Source organism: Lycorma delicatula, chromosome 9 (assembly GCF_047948215.1).
Source record: "Lycorma delicatula isolate Av1 chromosome 9, ASM4794821v1, whole genome shotgun sequence".
NCBI classification, from domain to species: Eukaryota; Metazoa; Arthropoda; class Insecta; order Hemiptera; family Fulgoridae; genus Lycorma; species Lycorma delicatula.
The window spans coordinates 9,905,446-9,918,898 of NC_134463.1; the positions used below are offsets into that span (position 1 = coordinate 9,905,446).

General features: G+C 28.3%; 1 protein-coding gene across 4 annotated transcripts in view; it reads right to left on the reverse strand.

Moving 5' to 3' along the window:
• Positions 1–7,564, reverse strand: part of ema (C-type lectin domain containing ema) — a 91,829-nt gene extending 84,265 nt beyond the window's left edge. For 3 of the 4 annotated variants that reach the window (XM_075375980.1, XM_075375978.1, XM_075375977.1), the window contains exons 1-2: positions 7,312–7,564; positions 1,003–1,131 (exon numbers count right to left, since the gene is read on the reverse strand). In XM_075375980.1, the coding sequence (XP_075232095.1) occupies positions 1,003–1,131; positions 7,312–7,385 (203 nt within the window). In that variant the 5' untranslated portion in view covers positions 7,386–7,564. The remainder of the gene's footprint in view (positions 1–1,002; positions 1,132–7,311) is intronic. The other variant, XM_075375979.1, reaches the window with a different exon arrangement.
• Positions 7,565–13,453: the final 5,889 nt, after the last annotated feature.

A 13,453-nucleotide genomic window follows, 5' to 3' on the forward strand; every position in this document is an offset into this window, starting at 1 on the left:
ATGCTAGGAAGGGCAGAAAATAACACTCAAATCAATTTTAAGTAGAATTTAAAAATTGCATTTTAAAATTCCTAAATATGTATAATGTAAATGTGTAATACTATTTATTAAAACTTTAATTTATTAGTTAATGCCCCTATAAATAAAAATATAAGTAAATATTAGAAGGATAACAATATAAAAAGTTAACAAACTGGATGAAGACTTATGTTTTTGTAAGTAGTAATGTACATATTGTGTGGTAGGGATATTGGAATTCCAAGGCTGGGCTGTCTGTATTTACAATCAACTTTCAAGTAACTTCTCGCTAAAATGTTCTATTTTGTAAGAATATGCAGTTTACTGTTTTTGCATAGAAACCAACAGTTTACTGTTCACACAGGATCCTTTTTTTTAATCATCTCTAACGACTGATGACAAAAATAGATCTACAGCTAATGAAATACTCTCACTACTTCTTTTTATTCTGTATTCATTAGATATTCACAATGATCATTGTTTTTACAAACGAGTTCATTTGATTCAAAAAAGCATTAAAAATGAATAAAATTTAATAATGAAACAAATGCACTTACCTATTTCTATATGAGTTAGAACCACACGTAAAATTCTTTCACTTAAGGTTTTTTTATGTTTATAAAATTAAAAGAACTGAAAATTTTCCAAATAAGTGAATGTAAAGAAATCACAGCACAAGTAAAAGTATAATCTTCATGTATGAGAGGTTCAAAACCCAGACAGATCAATTACAAGTTAATGCTGATGGGTTATCAATGCAACCGAAAAGAAAAATTAACGTAAAACACAGACTACAAGTACATTCACCATATAAAGAGGAGACACGGATGTTGATCTAATACCTACAGAGCCACATTATTTCAAAATCGATGGAATACAATCAAAATCAATCATATTTTTATACTGTGAATTATCATATAATCTGTCAGCTTTTTAAAGAAAATTAAGGTATATTAAAAATAGATAATATGAACTTATACTTACTCAAAAACGCTACTATCATTTTGGTCACCCCAAATTAATATCTCTGCAATAGAACGTAATGTTTCAACTAATAAACCTCGATTGTTTTCTGATACAGTTTGATTTTTTGATAAAACATTGTATAAATACCTGAATAGAAAAAAAATTAGAAACAGCTTAAGTAAACAATAAGCAAACATTACAATGTACACAACAATACACACACTGTAAAATTAAGTAGGAATCATAATTTAATTTTTAAATGGTGTGTTAAGAGAGGAATCTAACATACACTTAAACATCAAGTATTTAAATAATTTAATTTACTCGCAGTCAATTAGGATCATAATCAGGTACAACAAAAAATGCCACAAGCACCTTCTTACTACAACACATCAATTTCATAATTACCAGGTATATGAATTTTTTATTTTGATCAGTACAAAATATAGTAATTTATTTAAAAGTCATATAAAAATTCATTAAGTCAACAAAATTCATATAAAGTCAAGAATTGGTAGCTAACAAAAGAGACTGTTCTGATTCACAAGTAATAAAAGAGATTGCTCTAATACTTGCATGAAATGATCAAGAAAACCAAAAGTTAACTGTTTGGAACTTTATGATGTATGTATGAAGCAAAGGAACGATAAACGATTTACACATAACTTTACAGAAGGGTTGCATGTAACACAAATATCGCTTCAAAGATTTTTTTAAAATTAATAGATTAAGTTTTGTACTTTTCTATCTGTACTCAAACTATGTTAAACAAACATTACTAAACGTAACTTGACATCATTACTGTTTAAGACTACTACTAAATGAAAAATGTTAAGCTTAAAATATCAAGAGTAATTAATAATAAATAATACATGTATTTTTTTCTAACCTGCCAAAAACCATAAAGACTAGGTACTTGTTGGTTAGTGTCCCACCTAATTTATTTTTTATTATGGGCACTGATAAAAAAAAAGATAAAGACTAAAAATCTTATCCCTCCCAAGAACCATATGAGTCAATCCATTTGGTGTCCCAAAAAAACATAAGCCGATTGCTTGACCAATTAAAAAAAAATTTTAACTTACCCACTTGTTCCCTCATGTTTCAGGACCTTAAAACTATTTTTTTTTAAATTTTTTATTTAAGCAGTTTACTGTAGCGGCCATTTTTGTCACGATGTGCACACCTGTTTTTGTGATTGTAAGGGTTTACAGAAAAAACAATAATTAAAAAAATATTGGTCCTGGAAGCCTGAAACAAAAAGCAATTTATTCATATTTTCTCAAGGTAAAAGACTGGCTCAGTGGTTTACTTACCCCTCTCTTCTTTCTATGAGAAAATTACCAATAAATTGAACATGAAAAACTGTGAAATTTCACTTTTGGTAATTTTTTTTAAGAGGCAGGTATGGCATACATAGCTTGAATTATCTTTTTATTTGTAGATAAATGTTAGCAGTTTTACCATAAATAATATTAATGGTGATATACTTAATCCTAATTTTTATGAATTTTAAAATCATGAAAAACCTGTTAAAAGTGATACCATTTTGACTCGCTTAATAAGTGATTCAAGGGGGGTTTCTTGTCTTCTTTGCAATTTACATTTTTTTAATATATTTCATCTCTGCTCTATCAGCTGTTACCTACTGTTTATATATTATTGAATCTGTTTACACATCATAATCTTCAGAAAAGATGAATATGTCAAACACTGCCTGCTTACCTCGACATTTGGTGCACACATTCATCATACAGTTGTAATTATCCTTGTCACAGACAAAGATGTCTACTATGTCCTTACAATCGACATTAAGTTTGGGACTATCAATTAACACTAAGTTTAGGAGTTTGATGTTCTGGTGGTGGGGCAGACACAAACTGTATGAGTTCTGGATGCACCAGCCAAGATACACCATTTTGGATGCAGAACTTAGATCTTCCAATTTTTTTCTCAGGATTTTCACTTTTAAAGGAGTCATACAATTCATCTAAGTTTATCAGAACAAGGTGCGTCTGCATCAACACTTTCCATCAACACGCGTGCTCAGCGCCCGCTCTAGGGGCGGGCAACCCGGACATTTGTAAATTTGGGAGCAGCATTTTGGCTGCAAGTAAGAGATAAATATTGACGTGTTAAATTAATAGAAAATTTCACATATCAATTTTTTCATTTGCTAAAAATTTACAGTGTATAGCGTATTTTATGTCTAAAAACTAACAATATTTACACTATTAACGAAAAATTTACGCAGAATTTGTAAAGATGCTACTTGAACTTGTTTGAATATGCATATACTTCTCTGAACAGAACAGCATTACCACATGAGAAAATCGCTGCTTCAACTTGTGTTTGAACATGCATAGATTTGCTTATTACCTCTACAGCAGTTTCATTACACAATAGCATTATTCTTGCTATTACATCGGTAGTGATAACAAGTGGAAATATATAAAATTTATTTCTGTGCGATTTATTCATTTTTAAAGGTAAGTACATCTATAATTAAGCTGTTGTTTAGTTTGATAGATACTAGTTTATTGTAAACTGATTATCGAATTGAAACAATGAAAGTGTTTTTAAATAAAATAAATAATTTATTTATCCAAAAAGGCTGTTTATTGAATCAATAAAATACTGTATCAAATTTGAACGTATTCGATATGTATAATTATTTATATTTTTGTTTTATGAAAACAATTATTTGAATCAATAATATATGACATTTATTAAGTTCATTGGTTTGATAAAACACATTTTACAATAATATATCTGAATAATTGAAATGAATAAAATCTCAAAATCAAGAATTGTAAAATTTTGTTTTATGACTAATTATGATTTGCTGAAATGTTATAATAAAATACATAAATAATAACACTAGACTTTCTTTACAAAAAATATTTTTTCTTTCTTACAGGATACAAAAAATATTTTGTGTCGTGCATAAATATTTTTTATGTCGATTGATGATATATAATTTTGAAGTTATGTTAATTATGATTTTGGCTTATTTAGAACAAGGATATCTCTTATTATTATTTTTTTTTATATTATTTTATAGTTTACATTGTTTAATTTGAGTTATGTGCATGTCTCTTCCAGAATGTTCCATAGTCAAAGAAAACTGTCTGGTTACCAGTATAAAAAAAGAAGGCTGGAAAAGGAAGCCGAAAGACAAAAACAATCTCGAGTGTTAAAAAGTTATATCCAGAGTTGTACCAAAACAAATGAAGACTCTGAGAATCCAACATCAAGTCTGGTTATAAAAGAAAATATGGATCGCCAGAGGATGATGATGATGACAAACAAATGGACAAAGTTTCTAAACTAATTGGAACTGATGACACTCTGACTCTACCATCACCAGATGAAAGCACAGAAAAAATTGACACCAACATAACACCCACAGAAAGCGTTCTACAAACTTTGAGTACAGATCCCGCATTGTGGCCAAGAATTTTGGGAGATGTCAAAAGAAGTTTTTTAGTAAGACAAAGTCCACCTAAACCATTGCATAATTACAAATTTCCTTCTAATGACACTGTTCAATATTTTAGCGCATATTATTATACATGAGTTTTAAGCAATGGAGAGCAAGTTTTACGGGACTGGCTAGTGTACTCTCTTTCACAAAACTGTGTTTACTGCTTCTGTTGCAAAATTTTCAGCTGTATAGTTAGTTCTCTTTCAAAGGATGGTTTTAAAAGTTAGAAGCACCTCAGTGAAACTTTAGAAGAGCATGAAATTTCCAAAAATCATGGCTAGAAATGAACCAAAGGTTAAAGTGTTATAAAATGATAGATGCGGCTGCTTAAAGAATTATTAATGCCGAAACAAATCATTGGAACAAAGTACTTCAAAGAATTGTAGCAATTACTAAAATGCTTGGTAAAAGTGGTTTGGCTTTTCAAGGTACAAGCAACAAGTTGTTTGAGTATAATAATGGCAATTTCTTAAAAATAGTTGAGTTGCTATCTGAATTTGATCCCATTATGAAACAGCATGTCCATAGAATGATCAAAAAAGAAGATACTAAAATAAAATAACACATTTTTATTAGCAATTAAAATTGTAAAATGGTTAACAATTTGTGATTAGGTACAGATATTTCTTAATTAATTTCTACTGTTTTGTACTGCTTGATTATCAATATTATGTTATGTTACATGTTTCTTTCTATATATATGCTTTTATTAAAATTGAAATAAAATGATTTGATTTTTATTGAAAATAAAAAATATGTACCTTTATTTAAAAAATAAAATATATATTCTTAAGGGACGGCAATTTGTCTTTTTGTCCGTGGCAATGTAACCGCTAGAGCAGGCGCCGGCATGCTAACACAATCCTTTTTACCAGGACACAGCCTGCTATTATCATCTTCATAAAATAACACAACTTTTTTAATTCCCATAAACACCTACAAAAGCACTAGAAATTGTGCAAATTTCAGATTTTTATCATCAGCTCCATCAAAGTTATTTGAAGTCAAAATTTGAATTTAAAAAAAAAAAATTAGTTTTCAAAAATTCATAAAAATTTAGAGGCAAGTATGTCATCATTAATATTATTTATGGTAAAACTACTAACATATACAACTATACATATACTACTACATATAAAAAAAACAATTCAAACTGTGTATGCCATCACTGCGTCTTGATAAAAATTACCAAAACTGAAATTTAACAGTTTTTCATGTTCAACTTCATTGGTAATTTTCTCATAGAAAGAAGATTGAAAGGTAAATAAACCACTGGACCAATCTTTTACCTTGAGAAAATATGAATAAATTAATTTTGTTTCATCCTTTCAGGACCAATAGTTTTTTAGTTATGATTTTTTCAGTAAACCCTTACAATCACAAAAATACATGTGCGCACTGTAACAAAAATGGTCGCCACAGGTAAACCGCTTAAATTAGAAAAAAAAAAAAATAGTTTTAAGGTTCTGAGACATAAAGGAAACAAATGGGTAAGTTTCAACTTTTTTTATTGGTCAAGTAACCACCCTTGGGTCACTTCAAATGGATTGACCCGTATATAATTTGTAGGACTGAAGTAATTGCCAGTTTCCTTTTTTCACATTAATATGTCAAGCCCCCATAATCCAATCTATAACAGTAAAACTTTACCAGTAAAACCTTCACCTGCTTATTAGAGAGAATGGCTGCAAAATAAGTAACATTAATGTGAGAAAGTAATTCTGATTATATTGCCTTGTTACTACAGGTGCTTTACATTCATCATAGTCATAATAAGGCTGGGATGGATGTATCGTAATAAAAAGGCTGGGGAAGACAAACAATGCCAAAGATAACATACTTCTTTCTGAAGAAAAAATTTTTTTTTTCTAAATAGAAAAAAGCTTATAAAAGATTTTACTAAAACTTAATAAATAAGGGCTTAATAAACAAGGTTTATTTATTGGAGTAGATTTAATAAATAATAAATATCTAACTTCTAAATTAATTATTTAATACATCAATACAATTATTTATATTAAAATACAAACATTTCACTTTTAAATAAAAAAAAAAAAATTGAAGTGGCTTTTGTTCAAAAAATAAATACTTTGCTGTACTTATAAAAAATACTTTAATGTACTTTTACTGTAGGCTTATCACTTACAAATTCATTTAATGGTAAGATTTTAAATTCTATATAAGCATACAACTCGGAAAATTCAACATAAATCAATCAAAAGACTTAACTAATTAAAAGTGAGAAAATATATTTTAAAAACTGTTAGGAGAGCTAAGTACAAGTCAGAATGGCAACACATTCACACAATCTTCCATAGGGCATAATAAATTAAGGCTAACATAGAAAAGCAATGAACTGCATGAAATAAGATTTTTACAAATACCTATTATTGTAAACCTGCGTATAAAACTTGCTAATTTTGTAAAGTTATTTTTTTTGCAAAAATTCAAAAGTGATTACTTAATGTTGAAGAAAGGTATACAACATATTTTACTGAAGTAAAATAAAAACACCCATATATTATAATACTCTATTATTTAAGTTTGATTGATTTTCTAAAGGATACTTAATATATTATGAAATATCATACAATCATAAATGACACATGAATGTAAAAAAAATGTAGTATAGATATTGCATTATTTATGTTTAAAATAACTAATTTAAGAATTAGCCAAACATTAAATAAACAAATTTAAAATAATTTATAAAATAGTAAGGTTATAACAACCTAGATGAAAAAAACAATACAAACTACATAATTCAACACCAGACGATGTAAAGACAAAGACTATTATGTAAAATGGATAAATTTAAAATTAATTTTTTGCGTACTTACTTTAAATGTTCTAAGGAATGTGGGTTTTTAGGTTTCCACAATACACCACCAAACCAGCTTTTACTTCTGAACATTTTTTGAGCGATTATAACCTGAAAGATAAACAAGCTACGTTTTTATAGTCAACAAATGTATTATTTAACAGTAGTATTAACAAACATCATAATAGATTCAACATTTATAAAATAAATTCACAAACATAACCTATCAAAATACATATAACTTCTATTCATGACTGACCCGTAATGATAGAAGTAGAGAATCGGACGCATAGGTAAAATTCGCTACTAACGGTGAACTTCCTAACTAGTCTTGGGCGGTTTCCATGACGATCTTTAAATGTTTTAGCAACTTACAAACTTTAAGGAATATAAAATAACAACTTTACTTTTAATAGAATTTATAAAAATTTAAATAATTAATCATGTCTGAACATGAGTGCACCTGTGGGCCAGTAGATGAAAGTCCAGTAAACTGTAGTAATGCAGAAACTGGTAAAAAACAAGTTACATTTGGAGACTTTTCAAAGGTAAAATCTCTTTAAAAGCAATTTTTTAGTACTGAATGATAAATTTAAGTAAATGTTAGACATCAAGAAACAGATGAAAATATTTTTTTTTAGATGTATTTTAGTGCAACATTTACAGCCTTCAATTTAAAAAAAATGAATTAGTACCAGGTATTCTGTAAAATGGTTATAATTTTAATAAAATTAATAAACTAAACTAATAGTTTAGTTTTAACTTTTTCAGAATTTTATAAAAATTTGTGAGATTTTAAACATTTTAGTATGTTTACCTTGGAAAACAACAAAGGACTTAAGAAATTTAGAATAAATGCATTTTTAAAGACTACCTATTTTTAATCAGAAAAACCAATGAAAATTTTGTTATACTGTAATTTAAACATCATTTTTGTTAGAATAAATATCAAGTAACATACATGATAATTTTATATGTGATCATGTATAAAATTCAAACTACAATAAAAAAATTATTTTCTCCATATTTAAAAATTCTGTATGATTTTTTTTGCCAGGTTTGGCCTCCATAATTCATTCATTAGATGTATATGAAAAAATATCCAGTAGGAATGTTTAATATACAAATATATCAATCATTTCAATAAAAAAAAATGTAAATAAATGTTATGTCTTTTAATTATTTTAATTTAAATATGTTTCTTTATTAATAAGCCTATTCAGAGAATTTACAATTTTCTCTTGTTTGTAAAAGGTGAAATAAAGTTCTTAACCAGCCAATAATTAATGAGATGAGTATAAGTGCAACTGATAAACCTTGGTAGGGCAGTATTTGGTAATGTTGGCATTACTTTGTATTACCTTCCCCTCAACTCTTTGTATTGCAGCATTGAAATAAAGAAAGATGAAATAAAGTAAAGATTCTTTATGAAACAATGGAACACTATTATAGAAATATCTTACAATGTATTTTATATATTAATTTATTTATAAACAGAGTTTGTTTACTTTTGTCTTCAGGGCTGTTCTAAATTGTCTTAATGTGAATTTGCATGAAAAAAAACATCATACAACAGTGGATCTGTTAAACTGGCTCAACTTGTTACTAGTTGGAATGAATGCGTATCAATATTTAGTTGGGGGAGGGGGTGTATAAGTTTGTTTGAAATAGTAATTACCTATAGTTATCTTTATAATTTCATCTATTCCTAACTAGTCCAACAAATTTAAGTTCACATGTTTAAACTATTAAACAAAAGTAATTAATTGTTATAATATTAAGAATGAAAGTAATAATGTACTATGACAAATTATTTTTGAAAGTAATAATGTATACCTTTCTATTCTCTTCACACTGTAACTACTAAATTCTTGGACTTAGCCAGTACCTGTAATTAAACTAGAGATGATCAACATGTTGAGTTCTTATCTAACTGGTTCTAGAATTGATTCCAAATAACAGTTTTTCAAAAATTTCATTTCAGCTAATTAATTATTTTCAAGTGATTAACAAATATTGTCACTGCCATTAATTAATATTTTTACACATACAACACATAATGTCACATTATTATACAAGTGGTTAATGGTAGTAAATATTATACAGGAATATACCACATTTATAAATAAATAAATGTAGTACAAATATGAAGAAAATGCTGTTAATATAAATGAATATCTAACAAAAATAGTTGGTAATTATTTAGGAAGATAACAGCCATTCCAAAGTCAATAATCTTGACATATGCTATTTTTGCTGGGCTGATTGTAAATGTACAAAAAATAGTTTTTTATTATAGTTTTTGACTTAAAAAGATTTTAAAATGAAAAATCAGAAAAATAATATTCCTGTAGCAGTAAGAGTAATATTTTGAATTTGTATAAATGCTTTTGTGTTTACATTTTTTTGTTTCTGTATAATCCGTATTTGCTGTTTATTCATTGACATTTGTATAGACTAATTTCAATTAATTGTCGATTGTAATGAAACATTAATATGATTAAATTACAAAAATTAAATGAGTTCTGAACTTCTTTGATATCAGCAAACCTAACGCTTGCTTCGCTAGCTAACCTCGTCTTATTAACTTTAAATATTAAATTGGCCTATTGTTAGACCAAATCAATAACTATACAGTAATCAAAATCTGAAAGCAATGTGTAATATTTGTATAGTACTGAATAACAGATGTTTTGGTGAGGATACTGTGTTAACTTAGAGGGATGTAGCTCAGTTGAAAGACGCCATATTGATGCTTTTTTGATACTATATATGAGTCATTTCCATTAGAATAGGGTATATAAAAATATAATTATTTGAAAACTAATGTTTGTGCCAAAACTGACTTTATTCCTTTATCATAGTAGGAAAAAAAAATCCATCAGTATTATTACAACAAAAGATGGTAAAATTTAAAAACTACGATAGAGCAACACTTTTCTTGTTTATTGGTGATTAACACGATGACTATAAAAAGATACGCCAAGATTATTAACTTCTGAATGTAGATCATCTTTCCAAATAATTATTAAAAAATAAATAAAACAATCACTATATTTTAAATCAGAAAAATATCAGCAAATTTTGGTGATTTTTAGAAGTTTAATGAAGTGTATTGATAGATGCATAAAATGTTGTCAGTTTGAGTACTGATCTCTAAAAGTCAATAATCCTTTAAAAATGTTTGATTATTTTATCTTTAATCCTGATTATTTTTTCTTTAATCCTGATTATTTTTTTAAAAAATTCATGTATAAAAAAATTCTCTCTCCCTATCTCTTTCTCTTTCATCCTCTCCCCACACACACATCTCACAATAGTATGCAATGAATTTTGTTGCTAGGGGAGTTTTATCCACACTACCTCATGAAAATCCTTTAGTCCTAAAGGAATGTTACAAATAAGGCATGATCTGTGATGAACTAGGCTCCCTTTATCTGTTTCATGCCTTCCTTCGTAAAAATTCTTGAAACTTTTTCATTCTATTTAAAATTATAAATTTTTAAAACCAAAAACTGAATGAAATTTTATAAATACAACATTTTCATCAATTTGTTTCAAAATGTTTTCAGCCAACCTTCAGTGATTGGTGTTGCTGTTTTACCTTGTCAAGAAGATTTGTGATGTGGAGGTCATTTCTTGACCTCACAATCATAAAAAGCAATAATCAAAAATACTGAAAATTTTAACCACAGACAATTTAATAAATCCATGTCACCTAAAGACCATGTAGAAAAGCTCAATACTATAAAATAACTTGCTCATTCAAACAGACATAATAGCACACTCACCGACACATTCCTACAAAAAATAAAAAAAAAATAAAAAAAAAAAAAATATGTCACATTAACATATATATAAACAAAGACAGAGGAACACAAAACTTCTGAAATTTATAAACTAAACTACTTCTGCCACAAATAGGATGCAGCTTCAACCAAAGATGCAATAACCCAAAGCCCTACGTGACAACATCCACCAACCAACTCATAGCTATAAAATAACAAATCGACAAGATTAACAATTTCCTTGGAATTATTCACACACATGCGCGCGCACACACTTAAATGTAATTAAATGCATAATATAAAGTATTACATTAACATTAACTGCGCAACAATAAAACTAAATGAATAAACAAAAAGAGAAATAAAAAAAGAGCAGCAGTGAATTACATTAATTGGTATTAGGGTTAGGCATTAACTGGTTAGGGTATTAGAACAGAAAACCCACCGTGTTGGTCTAGTGGTGAACGCGTCTTCCCAAATCGGCTGATTTGGAAGTCGAGAGTTCCAGCGTTCCATTCCTGGTAAAGTCAGTTATTTTTACACGGATTTGAATACTAGATCGTGGATGCCGGTGTTCTTTGGTGGTTGGGTTTCAATTAACCACACATCTCAGGAATGGTCGAACTGAGAATGTACAAGACTACAGTACTTCATTTACACTCATACATATCATCCTCATTCATCCTCTGAAGAATTATCTAAACGGTAGTTACCGGAGGCTAAACAGGAAAAAGAAAGGGAAAGGGTATTAGAACAGAACAGCAGTACCGGTTATTGAATTTTGGCGGTGGGAAGCGCGACTGAAAAGTTTCGAAGTAAATTATTAAAAACGTTATAATATTATAAATATTGTTTTGTCATTTAAATAACATTCATTGCCGACAGAAAATTCTATTTAAAAAAAATTCAGTAATTAGGAACCTGAGCCATAATAATATAAAATATAACTCTCGCGCAGTTCAATGTTAGAAGACCAAGACCAACTTTTCATTATTTTATTTTGTTTTCTTTTGAAAAATTTTCCACTCGCTCACCACTGTGACTCACTTAATTAGCGCATATGAAAAATACACCACTACACAGTCAACATAAACCTTAGATAAAACACATACCCACTTATCATGATTCTTAAAGTAGGTAATTTTGACCTACTGTAACGCGACGTGAGTACGCCGAAAAATATTGCTAATAATAGATACTGTAGATAAAGAAAGGTCAACGTTTCAAGTTACAGCATCATAACGAACTACGCTTCTAACTTAACCCGTTCAAATTTTTTCGACCTTAAATTGAGCGTAACTCGAACGAACCAATCAATCTTCATCAAATTTTCATATGAACCTTAGATTCACCGCTAGAGCAAATCTAAATTAGAATGAAATTGATCAAATAGTTAGAGATTTTTGCAACAATATTTTATACATAGGCCTATAAATAATTTCGTAATCCTCAGGCCTCAAAACGAAAGCAGTTTATTTTCACCCTTACTCTCACCATGCGACTGAAAGTAATACCGTACTTTTCTTCGAAAAGTCTGTAAAAGTCTCTGAAAACTGTGTTCGTAATTTTAATATTTACATCTTATCAATGATATGTTTTGTAAATATTAAAAGCATTAGTATTTCCAAATACACTATTCATTCAAATAGTTGTGTAGCACAGATTATGGTCTTAACTGCTTAATTAAGCTGTTCACTTTTTCTGGGTTTTTTCGCAGAAACTTATTAATCTACTTAATAGTTATTCTGGTTGTGAAGGTGAATAATGATAAAAAAATGTACTAACTAGTTGTAATGTGCTTAAATTTTGTCGAGGAAAAAAATTTGGAAGTCGTAAAATAAAATTGGACATTTATCAACAATTAGTACAGCCGCAATACTGAATACGCAATCACAACGGTGTTCTTAACGTGCTCTCTGTTGACTGGTTACGTTATTTACAAACTCTTTAACAATCGAAAGAATTACAAAGCGATTAAAATTCACCTATTACAGTTGTCAACTGAATCTCTATTAACAACATTCTGTTCAATCTAACCAAATTTTAGGTGTGAATAATAAATTCGAAAATTTTGCAATTTTTTTTAAAGAAAAACTAAGTTAAACAAAGCAAGAAAATATCGCTAAAATTAATAAGTACGGGGGAAACAATAAGTAACTATAACGTTTACGAGAACACGATATTAGTAGTTTCAATGAATTTATGTAAAAAATCATTCGTTATATCACATATAGCAAAAAGAAAAACAGAGTAATTTATGGTGTTTGTCTTGATGTTATATAACAATCACATTATTATTATTATCCATTCAACGACCCCAGGTGTACTTGAACAAATTAGGAAACACATTGGTTGTCAAAAAAGTAAATAATA